Source organism: Marmota marmota, unplaced genomic scaffold (assembly GCF_001458135.2).
Source record: "Marmota marmota marmota unplaced genomic scaffold, marMar, whole genome shotgun sequence".
NCBI classification, from domain to species: Eukaryota; Metazoa; Chordata; class Mammalia; order Rodentia; family Sciuridae; genus Marmota; species Marmota marmota.
This window is the reverse complement of record NW_025999977.1, coordinates 9633918-9659545: the sequence shown is the minus strand read 5'-3', so window position 1 is coordinate 9659545 and position 25628 is coordinate 9633918. Positions and strand designations below refer to the sequence as shown.

The 25628-nt window shown below is 33.0% G+C and overlaps 1 protein-coding gene across 16 annotated transcripts in view; it reads left to right on the top strand.

Annotated features, from left to right (window-relative positions):
- Ehbp1 (EH domain binding protein 1) overlaps positions 1-25628 on the top strand; it is a 305040-nt gene that overhangs the window by 97793 nt on the left and 181619 nt on the right. For all 16 annotated transcript variants that reach the window (XM_048804245.1, XM_048804243.1, XM_048804235.1 and 13 more), the window contains 2 exons: positions 10182-10363; positions 13453-13592. In XM_048804245.1, the coding sequence (XP_048660202.1) occupies positions 10182-10363; positions 13453-13592 (322 nt within the window). The remainder of the gene's footprint in view (positions 1-10181; positions 10364-13452; positions 13593-25628) is intronic.

The window sequence follows — 25628 nt, the reverse complement described above, 5'->3', positions numbered from 1 at the left end:
CGAGATGGCTCCCAGTCTTAAAATTGAATTAGGCTGGGTTCATCAGTTGCATTATAATGCAATGAGAATGAATGATGGGAACTTGAGTGTTTAGATCTGGACCTCGAGAATAAGTCTATTTATAAAATTGGGAGTTATTTTTAGTGGACATTTGAGTCTTGGACATGAAAGACAAGTCCTTGGGTGCCAGTTCCTTTTTAAACAAATATGATTATATTTCTCTTAGTACATCTAATGGAAACTAATTTTAAAAACTGCTAATTTAGTTTCTCATTTAAGATTATATGACTGCATAAAATAAGTAAACTTTTTCTTGTGTTCTTTAGAGTTACAGGAGGAAGGGTTGATATAAACTGCCAGTTTTGTACTGGAATTGACATCAGATTTACTCCCTGCTTACCCGACCCTGAGCTTGGACAACCCATACCCTATTCAAATTTTTGAACCTATTTAGACTTGTGTTTTTATGTATACCTGGAGTTTCCCTCTGAGAAGGCTGAGGTTTTTATTTGGATATTTATTTAAAACAGGAAAGTTAAATTTTTATTCTTAATGAGTAAATATCTAAACAGATTTTTAAATGTTGATTCTTTCTGTTTACATTTGTGCTACCAAACTCCTCCATCCCAACTATCTAAGTTGGTTATTTTAGCTGCTGTGTTTTCCAATTAAGTCTTTGTGGTTGAGAGCGTTTCCTGTGACCTGTCTACTTTTGCATTTAATTGCTCCATGAATCCCAAATTAAATTCTGTAAGTATTTCATTTTGGTCTGCTGATGAAGCAAAGATCTTTTCAGCACGACCCAAGAAATGTGGCACTTATGACAATTCAAAGGACCAGCATCACAATTTTGAAAAAGTTAGAACTGTTTGACTTCCAGTTCGGTTTTTATCATTTGGAAATAAAATTTAAAATGCTATCAAAGAGCTAAATGAGAGAATGCCAAGGCCCATAATACGTGTCATAAATATTTGTTGAATAAATAAAGCAAAATTGTTGGTCATCATATTGTAGTGTACAAAATTATTTGTTTCAGAAGGAGCAAAGTCTTGGGAGATTTTAGGTGGAATTTGAATGAAAAGTACCAAGAAACACCCCTCTACTAAGTATTCTTGCATTGGAATAACAGGTTCAATTAAGAAACCTCTAAGGTGTCTTCAAACTCCACATTATCTCAGGTGATGATTTAGTTTCTTCGGTCAGTAAATGGGTGTTGACACAGATATTGGGTGTTAGTTTTTTACACTGTGAAATAATTTGTGTAACCGTGAGACAGAGGATAAAGATTGAATAACTTTTAAGGCCAACATTAAGCTAGTCACATTTTCTTAGGATGCTCTCAGAAATCTAGTTGCCTGTGACCTTTTTTTTCTTGGTGTAATAGTCAGAACAAGTCAGAGTTCATAAACAAGATCAGGCATTACAGTATAAGAGTATGAGACTATAGAAAGGGGTAAGCCACAAACATCAGGTACTTACTGCTTATGGTGATTATAAGGCGTGGCATCTAAACAGACAAAAACAACAAAATCATGACAGGATTGTATTGCTAATCACAGGTCCATATCTACTTAATTCCAATAAAATAAATCTCAACTCTGACAAGTCTTAAGAATTACTAATTGAAGAACTTATTGTAAGATAGGTAAACTTAATTGTGATAGTTGTTTATCAAGATGCTCGGTTTTGTTTTTGTAAAATTCAAATGAAGTATACTGCTTCTGGCAATGAGACAGATAGCATGAGTAACCCCTATCAGAAAATAGCGAAAAACATAGGTAAAATATGACACATAAAAAAGTTTTTTTTTAAATGACACTTGATAGAATCTAAAACATAAAACAGTAATGGTAATAATTGAAAGCAGGTAGTCTTGATCACAGCTTTCCCACAGAGGGTTTCTATTGAACCCATGATTTACTACTTTTATCTCTGCATGGTGATTCAGGGAAAGTCTAGTACTTCCCATTCTCTCAAGGTAGAAAGTATAATAGAATTCCTTTATTGCATGAGGTTAAGGCTCCAGAATTGTATCATCAGTGTAAGGATTAAATTCAACCCTCGAGTACTAGTTTTTTGAATATATTCTTTGACAAAATGGAAAGTTTGTATAAAGCACTAATGTTGCATTACAAAGGACAAAGTTTTTCAAGAAAAAGCACTTGGGCTATCATTTGAGTTGTAAACTAAAGTAAACTTATTTCCTGGAACTCTAATTTTACTTGAAAAAAAAATGACTAACAGACTGCAGTTATTCAGCATTGAGTATTTGGCAAATTATTTCTGAAACTGAGCAGCAGAGTGAACATATCATGTACAAGTAAGCAAATGAAATTATGTGTTGTCTCTGATAAAATTCAAGCTTTCAATGGGAAATTCAGATTTGGAAAAACTGTGCTCACCACCTTTAGCTTGATAGTTTCCCAGTGCTTAAATTTTTTTCTGATGGAATGTAATTTTTTTGGTATTGAATAATGTAATGTGTCAACATCTGCATAATTCAGATAATTGTTATTTTAAAATGATCAAAGTACAATGTTAGAAAATTATGCATGTGTAAAAGATTCATTCAGTTGCATGCTAGGTTAATATATGTTAATTTAACAGTTTAAAAGCTCATTGATAAAGTTTCATATTCTTCATTACCATTAACCTTTCAGAAATTACTACTTGTAGAGTTTTGGTATAATATTAGATACAAAGATCCAAAATTACCTGAAAAGGTTATTAAAATATTTCTGTCTTTTTCAGCTACATACCTTTGTGAGACCTGATTTTCTTGATGTTGTATGAATACTTCAACCAAAACAATATATGATACAGATTGAATATGAGAGTAGAATCATCTGTTAAAGCAGACATTAAGGGATGGGGGATATGGCTCAGTGGTATAGCATTTGCTTATCATACATTAGACCCTGAGCTCAATCCCCAGTACTGCCAAATATTGATTAATTAATTAATTAATCTTAAAAAGCCAAACAACAACAGCAAAACTCAGATATTAAGGAGATATTAGAGATATGGAAGAAATATAAAACAGAAATATTTCTCATTAAGTTGTTTTGTATAGAAAGTGTATGTATTCTTCATGAAAATATATTAACATTAGTTTTTAAATTATTTCGTTTCTTATTTTTAATTTTTAATAGAATAAATGTTGATATATATAAACTACATAAGCAAAAGCTCATTGGAAGTCTCAATGAAAACATGTAAAAGAGCCAATCTCCAAAAACAAAAGGCCAAATGTTTTCTCTGATAAGTGTATGCTGATCCATAATGTGGGGGGGAGAGCATGGGAGCAATGGAGGAACTTTGGATAGGGAAAAGGGAATGGAGCGGAAGGGAGTGGGTAGAGGGGAGGGGTAGCAAAGATGATGGAATGGGAGACATCATTACCCTAGGTACATGTATGAAGACATGAATGAGGTGACTCTACTTTGTGTACAACCAGAGAAATTAAAAATTGTGCTCAGTTTGTGTACTATAAATTGAAGTGCATTCTGCTATCATGTGTTGAGAGCCACAGCCGAAGGGGCCCCAGCAAACTTCCAGCTGCCAGCAAACTTCCAGCTGCCGGCTGATGATTGGCTCACAGCGGCCCCAGCAACATCTAGCTGATTGGCTCCTCGGCCCCAGCAACATCTAGCTGATTGGCTCCTCTGCGGTGATGCTCATTGGGCTGTTTCCCTGCCCTTTCAGACCACGGAGCTGCTCATTGGGGGACTTTTTTGGCTCCGCCCACGTGACCCAGCCAATGGGCCTCAAGAGCAGGAGGATTGTGGGAGGTGGAGAGAAGCTTGTGTTGGAGAGAGAGGCTTGTGGAAAGCCCGTGGTGGCAGTTGAGGCTCTGAGGGTTTTTCCTGAGAGGCTGTTTTGTTTGGCGTGTGTGGTTCTAAAAATAAAGTTAGTTTCTTTTGACAAGTGGCTCCTGATTGTGCCCAGCCAGACTGCGGCAATCATGTGTACAAATTAAACATTAATTAATTAACTTTAAAAAATGAAAAGAATAAAAAAAACATGTAAAAGGATCTTGAGACAAAAACACTTGAGAACTGTTGGCTTAAACTGTCCAGGCAAAAGTCAGTGATTATCAGACTACTGGGTTAACAAGTTTTTCTGGCAATATGCTATTTATTCATAGAGACAGTCCTAAAAGAAGAGCAAGTTAAATGTCAGAAGGAGAAAGAGGAGCCTGTAAAGAAGTCTGTGGCTTCTGGTTGGTGAGCAGTCTGCATGGAGTTTAGTCATGGATCTTTCTACTTTCAGACAGGACCCATTTGCTCCTAACTCTCACAGTGCTTATGGAATAAGTTTCCCAGGATGTACTGATGTTGCTTACCACTTTCACTTCCCTTCCCATCATATTCCCACATGAAGGAATTCCTAATCTGCCCCATTCCTCTTTACATCTAGGGTCTCCTTTACTTGTTAGTGCCCTGTTTGGCTTGGAGACACCTCTACCCAGCTCAACAAATGGAAATAGACTATATAGTTCTTGTCACTAAATTACAAGTCATTCCACTCCACTGAAAGCTCACATCACTATTCTCCTGTTTATGAGAGGGATAGGAAAAAAATCTTGAACAGAAGAAACTAATGATGTAAAGGTAATTCAAAGTGTTTTGATAATAAGTCATACAATTATGATTCATTCATTTACTGAATAAATATTTACTGAACAATGGTTTCTTAAACTAGGGCACAGTAGTGAACAAAATAGACAAAACTTTCTGCCTTCATTGAACTTACAATAGGGAAGAGACAAATTAATACATAACTTGCATATTTGATAGTATGAGATAAGGAAGAGGGGTAGCATAAAGAATGAGGAGATGAAATAAATATATTGGGAAAGTGGTTGAAATTTTAGGTAGAGTGGTCAGAGAAAGCCTGTTTGGTAAAGTCAGGTGGGTCTGATCTCCCTCCCTCCCTCCCTCTCTTCCTTCTGATTGAACCCAGGGGTACATAACCACCAAGCTACGTCCTCAGCCCTTTTTGTTTTTTGAGACAGGGTTTCACTAAGTTGCTTAGGGCCCCATTTAGTTGTTGAGACTGGCTTTGAATTCATAATCCTCCTGCCTCAGCTTCCTGAGTTGCTGGGATTTCAGACATGTGCTACCGTGCCCAACTGGTAAAGTAAATTTTAAGAAAAGATTTGAAGGAATTGGAGAGCTGGCCATATAATGCCTATGAGAAGAACATTCCTAGTAAGAGAAATAACAAGGCAGAACTGTAAGGAATATGCTTACCTGGTGTATGGGTAGGCCAGAAACAGTGAGTGCCTTCAATCAAACATTTGGAACAGATAATTCCAAGTCTTTCTGGAAAAGGAAAATGGCTCAGTTTATCAGGTTGACATAAATAATCAAGCAGCATGCACAAAAATAAAATCATAGACCTATCTTCCCCATGAAAAATTTTCTTGCAAAATATTAGGCATCAATTTTAGTCCATTTTGTGTTGCTTAACAAAAATCTGAGGCTGGGTCATATATAAATATGTAAAAAGAAAAGAGGTTTATTTGGCTCACAATTCTAGTAGATGAAAACTCCAAACTGTATCATGCAGTATCTGGTGAGGGTCCCCTGGCTATATCACAACATGGCTGGGAAGGGGAAAGGGAAACACTCAAATACAGAAAAGACATGAGTGTGAGAAAAGAAGGCAGAGAGCAAGGAGGGCCCATGATGCCTCTTTTATTACAATGCTCTCTGGCAGGAACTAATCCACATCTACAGAATGATGAAATAGCATTAATCCATTCATGACGGTGGAGCCTTTGTGACCTAATTTCCTTCCCCAAGGCCTCATCCCTTAATGGTTCTACCACCTTCACACCACCACCCTGGGGACTAAGCTTCCAGGACATGAACCTTTAAGAGACAAATTGCATCCAAACCATCGCAGCATCCAAAGCCATAAATATATTTTAATATACAAAAGACAGTACATACTACAGCATGACTTCATTGGGTGTATCCCAGGAATGTGGGGTTTCCATAACTTTAGAAAATTATTAATTTACCACCTATTAAGATTAAAAAGTAAGAAAACTTTACATTCTCCAGAAATATAGAGGAAAAAACATTTGATAAATACTCATTTATATAAATTTAATTAGAAATAAAATTAAAACTTCAAAACAAACAGTAATAAAAGGTTGCTTCCTTAATTATATAAAGGAAATTGTAATATTAAAGAGGGAAAAACTCTAGTAAACAACTAACTTAACAATAAAAAATCAAAAGCATTTCCCTGTAAGGTCAAGAATAAATAAAGAATGGCCCCTTCACTATACCTGGTCAACATCATACTGAAGAATCCAGCCAGTAGTGTACCATCAAAAAAAAAAAAAAAAAGAATAAAGATTGGAAACATGGAATGAATAGCTGGCTTTGTGGGTGATATAATCAAAATAGAAACCCAAAAGGAATGTAGTAAAATTAATGTAGGAATATATAGTAAATTAATATGTAGGACTATGTAGTCAAATTAATACAAGAATATTAGTAAGATTGCTTAGATGCAAATTCTACTCGCATATTCAATTGCTTTTCTATATGCCAGAAATAATTCAACAATATAATTTAAAAGACAGTATGATTTGTTACAAGAACAACATACTGAGGAATAAATCCAGGAAAAAATGTACAAGATCTGTGTAGGGGGGAATGATAAAACTTTAAGAGACATTAATGTTCTAAATAGGTAGAGAGAAATACCCTATTTTATAATAATGAAGTTCGGTTGCAAAGATGTCCAGGGACCCATATTGATCTGCATATTTAATTCAGTTCCAATCAAAATCCTAATTGGATTTTTTTTATAGAATTAAAACATTATGCTAAGTGAAATCAGTCAAACACAAAAGGACACATACTGTGTGATTCCACTTATTTGAGAAACTGGTAGATTTATGGAGATGGAAAGAATAGAGGTTACCAGGTTCTGGGATGGGAAAGTGGAAGTTATTGATGAAAAAGTTCTGGAAACAGACAGTAGTGATGGTTATACAACACAGCAGAATGAAAGAATTGTTTTGTTTTTGATACTGAGGGTAGAACCCAGGCATGCTTTACTACTGAGCTGAGCTACATCCCTGGATCTTTTTATTTTTTATTTTGCAATAAGCTCTCGCTAAATTGCTGAGATTGGTCTCAAATTTGTGATTCTACTATCTTAGCCTCCTGAGTTTTGGGGATTATATGCATGCACCACCACACTGGGAAGTATAAAAGAGTTTTGCATAGGTTTTCATTCTAATGGATATTTGGTATTGTTCAACTTTTTAAATATTTGCCAATTTGAGAATGTGAGATTGAAGGTTAGATATACGAAGAGTCTGCTAAAGTAAATAAGTGCTGATGCCACATTCTAACCCTGGTTCATTTGATTCCAACTCTAATAGGCAGGATTTCACAGAAATAGAAAAATATAGGCTTTTTATAACAATGAGTAGTTATGAAAAATGTGATTTTTTTATGTTAAAATAATTTTATGTTAGCACTTCCTTTTGGAAAGTATTTCTGAAAATGTGATTTTAGATTAACTGGGTCAGAATCATCTGGTACTATTGAGATGGGTGTTACTTATTAGAAGTCAGCAGATTCCTGCCTGGATTCATCTCTAGTTGTACTATAGGAGTGGGATCTAAATATGCTTACATTTTTAACCAGTTCCCCTGGTTTGGTTTTTGCTTTTTAATAAACCCTGAAATTTAAAAACCTCTGCTTAAATGGTTCAGCTAATTGTGTTTAGAATTTAGTAGATTTTATTACCTATTGTTTCAAAAACTTTGATTTATCAAATAATTAGAACATTTTTAATCATAAAACCTGAGTTCAGCAGAAAAAAAAAATTATATAACTATTGTCCTTAAAAAATGAAATTGACAGAATGTTAATTATCAAATACCTAGATTTTTATAGGAATCATTAATAGTTTTTTTTTTGAAATTTTTTTAATATTTATTTTTCAGTTTTCGGTGGTCACATCTTTATTTTTATTTTTATGTGGTGCTGAGGATCGAACCCAGCGCCCCGTGCATGCCAGGCGAGTGAGTTACCACTTGAGCCACATCCCCAGCCCATTAATAGTTTTCAAAATCATGCTTATTTCCAAGTTAACTTAATTTTTATAGTTTGATTATTTTGTTGCAACATTAAATGATTACATTAAGGGATCAAAGTCATACTTTGTAAAAGAGATTTAACAAAAACTGAAAATGATACATGACAGTTTGTATGTCATGCTTTCAAAACTGGGGCTTTAAATCCTATATTATATGTAGAAGTTTTAGCTATTCCAAAGTACAATAAGAGATTATTGTTCATATCAGTGTAATAAATTGATACTCCCTGATTGTACTTTTTCATTTTGCACATTGTCAGAACCTTGGACCTTAATCTTATTCTTTGATTGACAGTAGCGACCAGGGAAAGAACACTTGTATTGTTTGGGATAGTCACATCTGTTCAACTTGATTCAGTTGAAGGTATTTGCATATTCTTAAGTATTTTTTCTGAGAGGGCTTAAATCCTTCTCAAGTGCTTGATGCATATTTGAAATTCATTCACAGGGTATCTACATGCACTAATAGTTCTGTATAATATTGCTGTGCATAATCTGACAGATAAGACCACATTTTAAAACAAGGTGTTCTTTAGGGCTGTTATATTGCATTTTTACTTATTCTGCTGGGCAGAAATGTCATATTTTTGAGGTCTGTTTTAATGTTTTGATTAAACTAGTATATCCTTATTTTAGGCAGATTTGTCAATCATAGGACAAATAAAGATTTATTAAATAAAATTTCAAAGATATTAATGGAAGTTCTTCTTGCCTTGGTTGGAACATTTTATAGAAAATAATTGCAGGACTTCAATGGATTTGTTTAGCTCCTCTTTATTTTTCAGGGAAGGTCACTGAGATTCAAGTGTCCTGACTTGTTCAAGGTCACCCAACTTAGACATTCAGCCTTAAATGTTGCTCTCAACTGCCAGATCAGTAAATGTTAAGAAATAATAGTGTATATATATACATATACATATACATATATATATATATACATATACATATATATATGTATATATATATATAAAACCTCTGATTGATGTCATTAAAAAATTATCCATAAAATGTTTTCCTTTCCATTAGAAACACACTCAAGAATTATGTGTTATTCATCATCATATCCCTTCAGAATTTACAGTGCTTTACATGTAATTAATGCCTAGTCATTATTTTGCTGTTTTGTTTCAATTAGGAAATATGATGGCTTAAACACCTTCAATAGCAGACAGGTTTCATTTTGTGTTTCATTTCTGATGAATTGGCAATAGCAATGTCGAGAAGAATTTTGAAATTTGCTGGGGTTAGTTAGCAGTGCTACCATGAACCTGAGATCAGAGACCTGTTTCTTCCTTTAAATGTGTGATCTTATGGAAGTGAGAGAGAATTACAAACTGGAATGATTGGAAAAGTTCTTTGGAAAGAAATAAGGCTCAAATGACAGTATAGATAGAATTTAGATAATATAGGCAAAAAAGAGGAAGAATGCCACCTAGGGTAGAAGTTCTGTAAAAAATTTTGAGTGTTTAGAAAGGAGAAATATTAGTAGGTTACACTGTTTCATTAAGTACAGTGAAAGGAAGGAAAACCATTGTTAGCCCAGTGTTAGAGTCTTTTTTCACAGTAAATCTGGAAACACTTTGTCCTTGTTTTTATTCCTTGCTTTTCCTTTCCCAAGATATTTAGAGTTTTCTAGTCTTTCCTTTTCTCCACCTGTACTCTCTTTCTAATTTCTTATCTGCCTTACTTAGATATAAAAGCTATGATGAAACCTCATCATGATTTTATTTATTACTATGTTATAGGAGTTAATTGGAGAAGGAAGTTCTCAGCTGTTATTAACTTTTATTATTTGGGGGCTGGGGTTTTGGCTCAGTGGTAGAGCGCTTGCCGAGCATGCATGAGGCACTGGGTTCGATCCTCAGCACCACATGAAAATGAAATTTGTGTGTCTACTTAAAAGTAAAAAATAAATGTTTGTTTTTTTTTAACTTATTGTTTGGCTATCAGATAACTCCAAAATACATAATCTTTAAAAATGTATTTATTTATTCATTTGTTTGTTTATTTATTTATTTATGTGTGTGTGTGTTTGTGTCTTCTAGGAATCCCCTTCTGGTCGAAGGAAAGCTCTTGCTACTAGCAGCATCAATATGAAACAGTATGCAAGCCCTATGCCAACTCAGACAGATGTCAAGTTAAAATTCAAGCCATTGTCTAAAAAAGTTGTATCTGCCACTCTCCAGTTTTCATTATCTTGCATTTTCCTTCGGGAAGGAAAAGCCACGTAAGTTTCTTTTGTCAAATAAGCTGCTTCATTCACAGTGTGTTTCAAGACACCACAAGTAAAGAACTTTTGGCTCAGCAGACTAGTATTAGTTGAACATCATATAACATAGCCATCATTCTTTATTTCATAGACTGAGTTAAATAAACTCCTTGTTATTTATAAATAGCCTCTTTTGATTCCAAAAAATGAACTATAGTATAAAACTATATATAATAACTGATTTCAAATTTTGAATTGGATATTATAGGGTATCATAAGTGTTTATCTTCATTGTAGCAGCCTGTAGTCTAAAGTGCAGACAGATAAATTTGTAGAGCTACTTGATGCAACTAAGTAGTGAGAGGAACCCTAAATAAAAAGTTTAGGATAAAATGGATGAAAGAATTAAGGAAACTTTTTGCCAATTCATGTTTCTTGGCTCAACCTTCCAAAAATTGCTTAGAAAAGTATATGCAGATAAACAATTTACCATGATTATTATCCTTTTAAAAAATCACTTCTATGTAAAGCAGTGGTGTGCGCCTGTATCCCCATTACTCAGGATGCTGAGGTGGGAGGATTGCTTAGCCTAGGATTTCAAGACCAACCCAGGCAACAAAAGCAAGACCTTGTCTCAAAAAATAAAAATCAAAAATTACTTTTTAAACACTGATTAAGCATTGCACAGATTTCTAGACTTGAGTCTAGTCTCTTAAAAGAGTAAAATTCTGATTAGATTAAAACATAGAACAGGAGGGGAAAAGTATCAGTTCACTCTGGTTATTGCATACAGTTAGAGTAAATGCATGCTATTGGTTTAATGAAAGAGTTTGTACCTCCTTGAAGTAAAAGATGAAGGAATGAGATAAATGGAAAAGCTATTCTTAGAATTTCCTATTAAAGGTGAGGGGAAAAGGTAGCTATGAACGTTTCAATCCAATCCAATCCAAAATCACAGTTCTGAACATATCTGACCTAGTGGAATGTGGTTTAGTAACCACAATTATAGTTAATTGGCCACGTCTACTTGAATGATAAGAATGGATTCTGTTTATTGCTCAAAATGAGATGATTGACACTTGTCTACATGGTAGCAAATAACTTGGCAGATAACAACAATAAGCCTCCTCTCAGAGAAGTTAGGTTCTAAGTGAGTGTGGTTAGTCCAGAATGAAAACATCTTAGTCTTTCATCTCAGGACCTTAAACTGTAGGCGAAAATACAGTGATATTAAAAATATCTTATCCTGAAGTTTAAGCCAAAAAGAAAGGAAAGGAAACATAGAAAGAAGAGAGAAACAAATTCAGAGCAGATCCTTTGAGGGTGGACTTCCTTCCATTGGAAGGATTCAAAACCATTCACAGTAATCTGGGTGAGAAGAAATTCAGCTATATCAAATGTCTCAATTTGAATTGAATGGAGACTCTCAGAAATCCCTGAATTTCTTCTTTACCTACTTCTTTTTTTTTTTTTAAGATTATTTCCATTAAATTTAATGACTATGTTTTATGATTCAGATTATAAAGATCTTAATCATTCCAATAATATTTGTAATAATATACAATGTAACTTATTTTCTCTTCCCAATTTCATTTATCACCCTTATATTTCTAATGACTGCATGCCCTTTAATACCTAAAGGATTCTTTTTTTTTTTTTAGAAATTTATTGGTTGCTCAAAACATTACATTGATCTAGACACATCATATATCATACATTTGTTTCAAATGGGGTATGAATTCTTATTATTCCCCCGTTTACAGATTGCAGAATCACGTTGATTACACAGCCACGGTTATACATACTGCCAAACAAGTGTCTGTTGTATTCTGCTGCCCTTCCTATCCCCTTCCTATCCCCCCCTCCCCTCCCCTCTCCCCTCCCCTCCCCTCCCTCTACCCCAACTACCATAACTCACTTCTCTCACTCTCTCTTATTTTTATATTTATTTTTTTTCCTTCCCTTCGCCTCACATCCTCTTTTATGTATTTTTGTATAACATTGCGGGTCTCCTTTCCTCTTCCGTGCAATTCCCCCTCTCTCTCCTATTCCCTCCCACCTCTCGTCCCTGTTTGATGATAATCTTCTTTCTATCTACTTCTTCCATACTTACTTACCTTCCCCAACGAAAAATGTTCAGGGTTAAAATATAAGTAAATTAAAGTGAAAATATTAAGCAAATTAACTTTTTAGGAATGATATCTTTTGAAATTAAAAATTTTTAATATTTTTGAGTCTGTATGTCATCTGATATGCAACTATACTATTGATTGATTGATTGATTGATTTTTGATGCTGGAGATTGAACTCAGGGGTTCTTTACCACTGATCTATATCCCAGTCCCTTCAATTTTTTATTTTGAGACAGGGTTTTAAGTTGCTGAATGCCTCACTAAATTGCTGAGGCTGCTTTGGAACTTGCAATCTTCCTGTCTCAGCCTCCCAAATTGCTGGGATTATAGTTGTGCACCACTGCACCTGACTTATCCTATTGCTTTATGAATAGCATACAGATTTAAATTAACTCCTAATAGGTTAGTTTTTAATTTTCCTCTCTTTTTACTCATTAAACATGCTATTTAAAAATTAATGAATAGGACTACTTAGATTATTCAATTTTCTTATACAAGGGTTTAAAAAGACTTATTTGCAGATTTACAGAAATAAAGAATATATTACTATTATAGATTGATATCCCTTATCCTAATGCTTAGGACCAGAAGTGTTTCAGATTTCAGATTTTTTTAGATATTGGAATATTTACATGTACACAATGAGGCATCTTGGGGATGGGACCAAGTCTAAACACTAAATTTGTTTGTTTCGTAGACACCTTATACACCTTATATGCCTGAAGGTAATTTTATACAGTTTTTTAGTGCACCTGAAGTTTCACTACAACCTATCATGTGAACTTGGGTATGCAATTTTTCTCTTGTGGCATTCTTTCAGTGGCTTCAAAAGTTTGGGACTTGGAAACATTTGGATTTTGAATTTTCAGATAAAGGATGCTCAGCCTGTATGTCTTAAGAAATAATACTTTTTCAAGCAATGTCATTTAAATTAACTGTATTATAATTTGATTATGTCTTTAATCATTAATGTAGTGATGAAGACATGCAAAGTTTGGCTAGTTTGATGAGTATGAAGCAAGCTGACATTGGCAATTTGGATGACTTTGAAGAAGATAATGAAGATGATGATGAGAACCGAGTGAACCAAGAAGAAAAGGCAGCAAAAATTACAGGTTAGTTTTATTATCATTAAACCAAAAGTTTTCTCTTGTTTTGAAGAGTTGAAACATTATTTACCGGAAAAAAAAATTCCACTAAGATATTTTTCCTTAAACCGTTTAGTTCTCTGAAAACTTTTTATGCTTATTATAATTGAACAGATTTTTAGCAGTTTAAGATCAAGTCCAAAGATAATCAAAGAAACATAAAATTCTTTGCTGTAATTTCAGAATTATAGTATAAAGCAACTTAAATATGCTCATATTTCTTTGTCAATGTATGAATGAAACCTCTGACATAAAGATATGCCTTAAAGGGATGATAAGACAAAACAAGAAGATAAACAAGAAGCTTCTCCTAGCTCATGTTCATATAGTTACATGAATTATATGGATATTCTGTTTCAGATTTGCATATATTTATGAAAATATGCCATGAAGCTATCCCTTCTGGTTGGTTTGATCAAACTACTAAGATGTTAAGTAGTTAGAACCTCCTTTTTAATCGTTGGCTAATAGTTATTGCTAATCTGGTTATTACACAGAGGAACTGATTTTTACTTTATTGGTGTGAAAATCAAGTACTATTTATATATTTCTTTTAGTTAATTAACTGCTCTAAATTTCTGGATTGATGTCCCTTCACTACTATGTGATCAATTCTTGTTTTTTTTCCAAATGAATTGGTACTTTGGTATTTATCTCTTGGCTTTGCCTCAATTCTTGCTACCACATGGGGATCAATCACATTGATCACCATGTAAATCCTTAGCCAAAACGTTCCTAGACTTTGTTCCAGTCACTTTCACTTCTGCTCCACATCTAGAAATCTACCATGGGAAACAAATCAGGCTTGTATGTAACAGTACATGTTTTGTCATGTGCAGATTTTATAAATTATTATTTTCTAATTTGTGATTGAAATTGATTTTTTTTTTGATCCAAGATTGTTCAGGAGTGTTTATTTCGAGTTTGTTTATTTCTAGTGTATTAATTCAATAAGATTCAAAAGTTCTTTGGATTTCAAGTTTTAGAAAACATTTTATTGATGTTTTTTCTTGGTCTAATTATGTCATGTATTTTTGTAAATTTTTCGTAAATATCTTTTTTATGTGGACATTCTATTTGTTACCTTCATCATTAAGTCAGACTTTTCATTTATATTATTTGTATTGTTATTCTTTTTGTATAGTTCATCTGTTAAAGACAGAGCATGTCAATGCTAAATTAATTTACCAAAAAAGTTTATTCTTTTATAACTTCATTCTCATTTGTATGCTTGTCCCATTTAATGCCTCATGCCTTGAAATTTTACTTTATATTGATATTTTTAACATACTTAATTTGGGGGACATATTTATCCCTTTATTTTGAATATTTATATTTCTCTTATAAATAGCATATGGCTAATCTAACCTTATAATATTTGGCCTTTAATATTATATGTCTTGATAACTGACATACTTAATTTCATTTATATTATTTCTTTTTGTACTTTTATTTTGTGTGTTAGTGATTTTCTCACCTGTTCCCCAAATTTTGCCACTCTTAAGAATTTTTAATCAAATATTTTAATAGAATAATTTGGAAAATATATATTCTATTTTAATATTAGAGTAGTAGTTTATTAAAATGCTAGATAGTTAAATGAATAAACCCATCCATCAATACTAACATAAAAAGTAAAATAGAATCTATTGACTCTTTTTAAAATTTTTTAATTCTTTTTAGATATACATGACAATAAAGTATATTTTGACATATTATACCTGGAGTATAATTTCCCATTCTTGTGGTTGTACACAATGTTGAGTTACACTGGTCTTGTATTTATATATGAACACAGGAGTCTGATTCATTCTACTGTCTTCCCTATTTGCATCTCCCTTCCTTTCCCTTCATTCCCCTTTGTCTAATCCTATGAACTTCTATTCTTTTCTTCCCCTTACCCTGTCTTATTGTGTGTTAGCATCACATATCAGAGAGAATGTTTGGCTTTTGGTTTTGGTGGGATTGGCTTATTTCACTTAGCATGATAATCTCCAGTTCATTTACCAGCAAATGCCATAATTTCATTCTTCTTTATGGCTGAGTAATATTCTATTGTGTATATAACATTTTCTTTATCCATTCATCTATTGATGGGGCCTAGGTTGGTTCCATAGCTTAGCTACAGTGAATTGAGCTGCTGTAAATATTGATGTAGCTGTATTATGGTAATATGCTGATTTTTTTTAAAAAAAAACTTAGTTGTAGATAGACATAATGCATTTATTTTGTTATTTATGTTTTATGTGGTGCTGAGGATCAAACTTGGTGCCTCATACATGCAAGGCAAGCGCTCTACCACTGAGCTACAACCCTAGCCCCAGTAGTATGCTGATTTTAAGTTTTTGGGGTACATACCAAGGAGTGGGATAACTGGGTCAAATATGGTTCCATTCCAGGTTTTCTGAGGAATCTCCATACTGCTTTCCAGAGTGGTTACACCAATTAACAGTCCCACCAGCAATGTATGAGTGTACCTTTTCCCCCACATCATTGCCAACATTTATTATTACTTGTGTTCTTGATAATTGCCATTCTGACTAGAGTGAGAATCTCAGTATAGTTTTGATTTGCATTTCTCTAAATGCTAGAGATGTTGAACATTTTTTTATGTTTGTTAATTGATTGTATTTCTTCTTCTGTGAAGTGTTCGTTCAGTTCCTTTCCCATTTATTTATTGAGTTGTTACATTATTATTATTATTAGTAGTAGTAGTAGTATTAAGTTTTTTGAGTTCTTTATATATTCTGGAGATTAATGCTCTGTCTGAGGTACATGTGGCAAAGATTTTCTTCCATTCTGTAGGCTCTTTCTTCACATTCTTCATTATTTTCTTTGCTGTGAAGAAGCTTTTTAGTTTTATACCATCCCATTTATTAATTCTTGATTTCACTTCTTGTGCTTTAGGAGTCTTGTTGAGAAATTTGGTTCCAGAGCCAACATGATGGATTATTTGGGCATATTTTTTCTTCTAGTAAGCACAGGGTAATGCCCAGGTCCTTGGACTACTTTTGAGTTGAGTTTTGTGCAAGGTGAGAGATAGGGGTATAAATACATTTTGCTGCATGTGGATTTCCAGTCTCCCCAACACCATTTGCTGAAGAGGCTTTCCTTTCTCCAATGTATGTTTATGGCACCTTTGTCTAGTATGACATAACAGTATTTATGTGGGTTTATCTCTGTGTCTTCTATTCTGTACTTTTGGTCTTCATGTCTGTTTTGGTGCAAATACCATTCAATTTTGTTGTTGTTGTTGTTGCTTGTTTGTTTTTACCAAGTCGTTCATTTTTGTTTTTCTATCTCTGTAGTATAATTTAATGTCTGGTATTGTGATGCCTCCATTTCATTTTTTCTCACTAGGGATTGCTTTGGGTATTCTGGGTCTCTTATTTTTCCAAATGAATTTTATGACTGCCTTTTCTATTTCTATGAAGAATGTCATTGGAATATTAATAGGAATTGCATTAAATATGTACACCACTTTTGTTAGTATGGTCATTTTGACAATATTAAGTCTGCCTATCCAGGAATATGGATTCATCTTCAAAGTTCTTCAATTTCTTACTTTAATGTTCTGTAGTTTTCATTTTAGAGGTCTTTGACATCTTTTTTTAGATTGATTCTCAATTTTTTTTCCCAAGGCTATTGTGAATGGGATAGTTTTTCTAATTTCTCTTTCTATTGATTCCTCACTGATGTATAGGAATGCAGTTGATTTATGGGTGTTAATTTTTATCCTGCTACTTTGCTGAATTCATTTATGAGTTCTAGAAGTTTTCTGGTGGAGTTTTTTGGGTCTTCTAAATATAGAATCATGTCATCAGCAAATAAGGATAGTTTGAGTTCTCCTTTTCAATTAGTATTCCTTTAATTTCTTCTGGCTAGAGTTTCAAGGACTAAGTTGAATAGAAGTGGTGAAAAAGGGCATCCTTGTCTTGTTTCAGTTTTTAGAGAGAATGTTCTCAATTTTTCTCAATTTAGAATGATGTTGGCCTTGGGTTTAGCATATACAGTTTTCACAATGTTGAGGTATATTCCTACTATCCTTAGTTTTTCTGGTGTTTTGAACATGAATGGATGCTGTATTTTCTCAAATGCTTTTTTCTGTATTTATTGAGATAATCTAGTCTTTAAATCTATTGATGGGATGAATTATGTTTATTGATTTCCATATGTTGAACCAACCTTGAATTTCTGGGATGAAGCCTACTTGGTCATGGTGCACTATTTTTAAATATGTTTTTGTATGTAATTTGCCAGTATTTTATTAAGAATTTTTGCATCTATGATCATCAGGGATATTGTTCTGAAGTTTTGTTTTCCTTCTTTGGTGTGTCTTTGTCTGGTTTTGGTATCGGGGTGATACTGGGTTCATAGAATTAGTTTGGAGAAGGGTTCCCTCCTTTTCTCATTCATGGAATAATTTTAGAAAGATTGGTGTTTGTTCTTCTTTGAATGTCCAGTAGAACTCAGCTGAGAATCCATCTAGTCTTGGACTTTTCTTTGTTAGTAAGCTTTTTATTTTATTTTTATTTATTTACTTTTTTTGTGTGTGTGGTTGTAGATGGACAGCATGCCTTTATTTATTTTTATGTGGTGCTAAGGATTGAACCCAGTACCTCACACATGCTAGACAAGCGCTTTGCCACTGAGCTACAACCCCATCCGCATGTTTGTAGGCTTTTATTTATTTTTTTTATTTCTTAGGTTTTTTTAGGTAGACACAATATCTTTATTTTGGTTTTTGGGGTTTTTTTTTTTGTTATTGTTTGTTTGTTTGTTTTTTGTTTTTTTTATGTGGTGCCGAGAATCAAACCCAGTGCCTCACGCGTGCTAGGCAAGCGCGCTACCACTTGAGCCATATCCCCAGCCCGTTAGTAGGCTTTTGTTGGTGTCTTCCATTTCATTGCTTGAAATTGATCTGTTTCGATTTTCTATGTCCTCCTGTTTCAATTTGGGCAGGTTATACATCTCTAGAAATTTGTCAGTGTCTTCAAGGGTTTTCTATTTTATTAGAGTATAAATTTCAAAATAGTTTCTGATTATCGTATTTCAGTAGTGTCCATTGTGATATTTCCTTTTCATCACAAATTTTAGTGATTTGAGGATTCCACCCCCCCCATTAGCTTAGCTAAGGGTTTATCAATTTTATTTATTTTTCCAAAGAACCAACTTTTTATTTCATTGACTTTTTTGAATTATTATTTTTTGTTTCAATTTTATTGATTTCAGCTCTGATTTTAAATATTTTCTGTCTTCTGCTTTAGGTATTGATTTGTTGTTTTTCTAGGGCTCTGAGATGTAATGTTAGGGTATTTCTTTGGTGACTTTCTGTTCTTTTAAGGAGTGCACTCAATGCAAGGAACTTTACTCTTAGAGTAAATCTCTGTGTTTCAGAGATTTTGATATGTTGTATCGCTATTCTCATTTACCTCTAAGTATTATTTTATTTCATTCCTGATTTCTTCTGCTATCCATTGGTTCAGTAGCATTTTACTTAGTCTCCAGGTGTTAGACTAGTTTCTATATTTTATTTTATTGTTGATTTCTAATATCATTCCATTATGATCTAATAGAATGCAAGGTATTATCTCTATTTTTTTGTATTTGCTAAGAGTTGCTTTGTGGTCTAAGATATGGTCTATTTTAGAGAAGGATCCATGTGTTGCTGAGAAGAAATTGTATTCAGTCATAGATGGATGAAATATTCTATATATGTCTGTTAAGCCGAAGTTATTAATTATATTTTTAGTTCTGTAGCTTCTCTATTTAATTTTTGTTTTGAGAATGTATCCAATGGTGAGAGAGGTGTGTTAAAGTCACCCAGTATTAGTGTGTTGTGGTCTTTTTGATTCTTGAAATTGAGAAGGGTTTGTTTGAGGTATGTAGATGCTCCATTGTATGTGGGGTATAAATATTTATGATTGTTATGACTTGTTGATGTATGATTCTCTTAGGAAGTATGAAATGTTCTTCTTTTTGACTGTCCTCCTAAATGATGAAAGTTGCAATGTGTTTCTCTTCTTTCTGTGAAAACTTTTGGCTACTATTATATTTATTTCAGTAATATTTTATTGTTTTTCCCCAAAATAAATGCTAACAGTTGCATTGTGTTTTATAATGATCTCAGCAATTTTTAAATGCCATGTCCCATATTTGAGCTGTTTTTTTAAAATCTTTTTTGAGTTTTGATTATTTGGTTTGTTTGAATATTTTCAGAAGGATAAATGAGTGTCCTTCCCCTGTCACCACCAATGACCTTTCACCTACCTTGTCTTAGTCCACTTGGGGATTTCACACTAGGTAATTTACAAACAACAGAAACTTGTTGATCACAGTTATGGAGGGAGGCTAGGATTTTCAAGATCAAGGAGTTAGTAGATTTAATATCTAATGAGGGATCAGTTTCTAATAGATGGCATGCCAGGAGAGCAAATAATAAAAGATTCAAACTTACTCCCTCAAGTCCCTTTATCCCAATTTTTAGAAAAGTTTTTAGTTTGTTTTTTTTTATTGTAGTCTTGATGCATAATGTAATTTTTTGTAAATTTTCCATAAATATCTATTTTACATGTATGTTCTATTTGTTGGATTTAGCATTAGATTAGACTTTTCATATGATCTAATCTCCTTCCAAAGGCCACATCTCTTAATACCCATCACCCTGGTGATTAAGTCCCAACATATAAATTTGGGGGTATTCAGAGCATAGCATACCTATCTTTCAAAGTTTAATTCTGTTGTTATATAACTTGGAGATGCTTTTCATACCCATTTCCTTGATAATCTTGACTATTCCATCTTTATAATACTACTCTATATTTGCAAATACAGGCCTTTTCTTATAGCATGAGTTTTTATCACTCTGATAGAATATTAATATGATCATGTTTGGAGCAGTCTATGCTCTTTTGATAACAGCAATAGAAGAAAATATAATATTTTATAAGTTCTATACTGGTATTGAAAGGAAAATAAAGGGTTTTTTAAGCTATATATAGATTCAGTGAAAGCATTAGTAATATTTTGCTTTAATGGTTAAACCCTCATTGCTTAAGTATGGGACATATGCCTTAAATTTTCTAAAATTCACTGGACATGGTAGTTCATGCCTGTAATCCCAGTGATTCAAGAGACTGAGACTTAACTTTTTTTAGACTGTTTAAAATTCTTTTACCCTAATTGAAGAAATTATTTTAATTCAACTTGTGATTATTCAAGATTCCTTTGGAATGCTACTGATTTGTATTACTATTATTTTCATTTTTCCCCTGTGTCTTATAAAATAGAAACTCTCAAGGTAGAGTTTCTAATTATTTTTTCTTTTCTAACTTCTAGCGCATTTTTTGGAACATATTAAAAATTGAATATATGTTAACTAAAAGACCATAGCAAATCATTAGGTCCTCCCTTCTCCTATTGTAGACCATTTTGACCACTCTGGCTTATAATCCTGTTCCATTGACCTGTAAACATATACTGCCTTTTACAAGGTAAGGTTTCTATTTTATGGAAGGAACATGTTCTGGACAATACACATAATTAAAAGCTAGATAATTTAAGACTAGTTTTCCAAAAGTAATAAATGTAAAATGTGATGGAAGGGGTAGATAGGGACCATGGGTGACTAGATACATGTTTTAAGTCAGTACGTCCACATCGTACCATATTTTTTTGCTTTGATATTACATTTTCTTCTCAGCATTTTATGTTACATTTGCAGGGAATAGTGACTTAAATAACTGGCTTCTTTAGTTGCATTTTTTAGCACATATAATTTCATTTCACCAGCCTCTTCACTTTTTAAATGTTTGAGTAAGGTAGTTTTAGGATAATAAAAAAAGGACACTAAAATTTAACTATAGTACTATTCATATTCAAGAGTAAACAAAATGTATTTCATAAAAACAGTACAAGTAAAGTATGGTGGGTATTTATACTTAACAGCTAAAATCGGAAAACTTAAACACAGCTTATATTCACTCTTTTTACTAGCTTTGAAAGTAGTTATCAACATAATTTTTATGGATGAAGGGATGAGTATTCTAGATTTTTCCCTATTATACCTTAAGAAATATAAATGTATAAAATATTATTGCATTATATTGATAAAAATTATATTGGCTGTATTATTTCCCCAACTGAACATGAAACCTCCTCTTTAAAAAAAAAATTTAATTGTTGGTGGACACAATACCTTTATTTTTTTTATTTTCTTGTGATGCTGAGGATCAAACTTGGGGCCTCACACATGCTACCCAAATGCTCTCTGAGCCACAACTCCAGCCCCGAAACCTCTTCTTGAAGGAATAGATTGCTAGCAATTATTTTCTGTATATCTTAGATTTACACATAGAGGCTATTCATTTATCTAGTAATTTCTTATGGAAAATTGCTATTAAATCGGCAATAATTAATAAAATAATGTCTAAAATTACAGTCTTTGCTGGAAGGTGAAAGTAAATCCAAAGTATCTGTATTTGGACTGATCAAAAGTCCCTTCCCTGTTCTGTCTGAAACAGACTTTCTTAACTAGAAACATATTTTGAGACTACTTATCAGGAACCTTTTATTGATGTTACATATATTGATACATTCTATAGAGATGTAACATCAGTGAATGGGCAGGAGAATTTTTAGTTACAGTTGAATTGGAAAAATCCTTGAAATGTAGCAAGAGAAATAGACCTTGGACTTAGAAAAAACAAAGCCTTTTAATGGAAAGTTTGCTGCAGCCAAGAGTAGAAATTATATATGATTGCACATAATAAGCTTCCATCTATATGGCATCTTAGTATGCTTGAATTAATATTGGGCAGTATGCCCATCTTTGGAATTATTATTGTATTTCTTTTTTGACATTTGTTTTTCACTTTGTTTTTTTAATTTGTTTTGTTGTGCTTTTGTGCTCTGGGGATCAAACCTATTCCCTCCTGCATTCTAGGCAAGTGATTTACCACTGAGCAACATCCCCAGTCCCTATGTTGAATTTCTGAATACACACCAACAGGGGTAAAAAAGACTCCTGCATAAATGGCAAGGTCCTCTTTAATATACCTCAAAAAATCAGGTTAAATGGAAACAGTTTATAGCAAGCATTATTGGGGACACTCAGAAATTAGGAGACACCAGAAAGAACACTGGTATTTTTTGCTTATTGCAAAGGTCACCATGAGTACCTAATCAAGTTCAATCAGATATTCGCACTTACATGACCCATGCAGGCTAAACTTAGTATTAGATTTACTTCAAAGAATATTGCACAAGACACAGGATATACTTTTTTTTTTTTTTTTTTTTTAATTAACCAGAGTGAGTCCTTAACAGTCTAGGTGCTATTCTTTGTGCTATACTACCAAACGACAATTTGGGTATAGAGAGACAAGATCCACATAGTTAAGAGCAAGGATTGCCTTAGCTTGAAATCCCATGCTGCACAAGAGCTGATATCTTTTGTTATAGTTTCCTAGATATAATTTCCAAAGTCCATGGAAAGGACATGCCCAGTTAGATGAGTCTCCACAATTCAGAGAGGCTCAAAGCTATGGCCTTCCACCAGATATGTAGTCCATTCAGAGTCCTATTATCCAATTATAATGCAATTTGCCAGTCAGTATTCATTTTTACCATAACGCAAGGTTGCTTGGTGTTTCCTAATCCTTTCCCATAGTTGATAAAGTTAATTTGGGAGAAGGAAGGGAGAGTGACATATTGGCTACTTTCAGGGAACAAAATCTAACAGCACAGATGTGAGTAGAAAAGATACCAGTTACATATCTGATAACTAGAGTTGATGATGGTATGACTCAGGCATCTTAGATTAAATGTCCTGTTTCCGAGTGCTATGAATGGGGATAAGTCTCCCAATTTTGATTAGAAGACTCCTTAGAATAAACATGAAGCTGTGGTCACTGAATACATCCATTACTTGGGCATCTACCTTCCAGTATCCAGGACACTCATAAACAAAACTATACAATTTCTGTGAACTCGATAATTTTCTTTTAATGAGCACCTATCTAGGAGGTCTACATAGAGAATAAGAATTTTTAGAAAATTGCATATTATTTAGTCATTAACATTGAGAAGTAAGGAAAGAAACAGAGAGGTGGTGGGGAAGTTCTGATCCCTTGAGCTAAGAAGTTTAACAGCTACCTCTTTTTAAAAGGATATTGAAACCTCAGGATGAGAGACCAAAGATAGCAGGAATATTTTTTCACAGTGTTTAGAATTCAAATGTGCCAAGAATAATAAAAGTAGCAGAAATCACAGATTAGAAATTTATCCTACTTTATGTGTTAATCTTAAACCCTAATTCTATTTTATTTAAATACTAACAAATAACAACTGTACATTATCTAACTTCCCCCCACCTCCAATTCTCTGGGAGAATTTTGCTGATATTGAGAACCTAACAGGGCTGGAATGGAAGTTAGAGCTCTAAAGAAGTTAGAACTGAACACATTTCACCTAAAAACTGGGAACAAGACAAGAATGTTTACTCTCATTACTTCTGTTCAACATTATACTAGAAATCCTAGCAAAAGAGCATGATGAACAATCAGTGTAGAAAAATCTACTGTATTTCTACATATGAACAACAAATATTTGGAAAATGAAATTAATAAAATAATTCCATTTACAGTAGCCGTTTAAATAAAGACTACTTAGAAATAGATTAACAAAGGATATGAAAAACCTCTAACAGAAAAGTATAATATATTACTGAATAATTAAAGATCTTAATAAATGCAGAGATATTCCATATTCATAGATTAGAAGACTCTTAATATGTCACTTCTCCCCAAATCTGTATATAAATTTAACTTGATGCCAATTGTAATCCTAGCAGAGTTTTTGTTGTTGGTGTTGTTTTGTTTGTGTTTGTGTATACACTGAAAAGCCGATTCTAAAATATACTTAGGGATACAAAGGATCTGAATAACCAAAAAACAAAACAAAAAAAACCACACACAAGCCTGGGGTTTAAAAAAAAAAAAAAAACCCAAATTATACATTAAGATTTACTATAAATCTACAATCAAGATACCATAGTATTGGCATAGAACAGATAAATAAATGAACAGATCAGCCACTCAATAAGCCAACTACTGAGAGTTGTAGTTTCCAGTTAGCTATGTTATCTTGAGGGAAAATAGCTGATAATCTACAATAGTGTGTTGCTTAACTATGGTGTTTGGTAAGTTAGATGTGTTAAAATTATTTTCAATTTACAACTTATACTCATCAAAATAGACCATTAAGAAAATATATGAGTAAAGCACAGACTAGAAAACAAAAGTAGTAACAAAGTATATATATGACACAGGTCTTATTTCTGAGAATAGATTTTAAAAATTTTTTTTTAGTTGTAGATGGACACAATACCTTAATTTTATTTACTTTTATGTGGTGCTGAGGATCACACACAGTGCAAGGCAAGTGCTCTACCGCGGAGCCATAACCCCAGCCTGAATAGATTTTTTTTAAACCCCTAGAACTCAATAATAAAAAGACAAAAAAAAAAAAAAACACTACTATTTTTAAAATGGGCAAAGATTTGAACATATGGTTCATGAACAAAAATATACCACTAGCCAATAAACACATGAAAAAGTTCTCAGAATCACTTGTCATTAGGGAAACAAATGAAAATCACAATGAGATACAACTTCACACCCACAAGAATAGTTAAAATTTATGAGACCAACAATACTAAATGTGAGCAAGGATATAAACCAACTGAAATTCGCATTCATTATTCATTAAGTATAATAGTACAGTCACTTTGGAATTTCTTTCAACACTAGCTATATACTTCCCTCTTGATACATCAGTTCTACTCTTTGATATTTATCCAAATGAAATGAAAACTGTATCCACACAAAGATTTGCAAAAAGGCATTTATAGCAATTTTATTCATAGTATCCCAAATAGGAACATCAGGTATACATCAACAGGAGAATGGCTAAACAAGCTATAGTTTATTCATGAGTGGAATA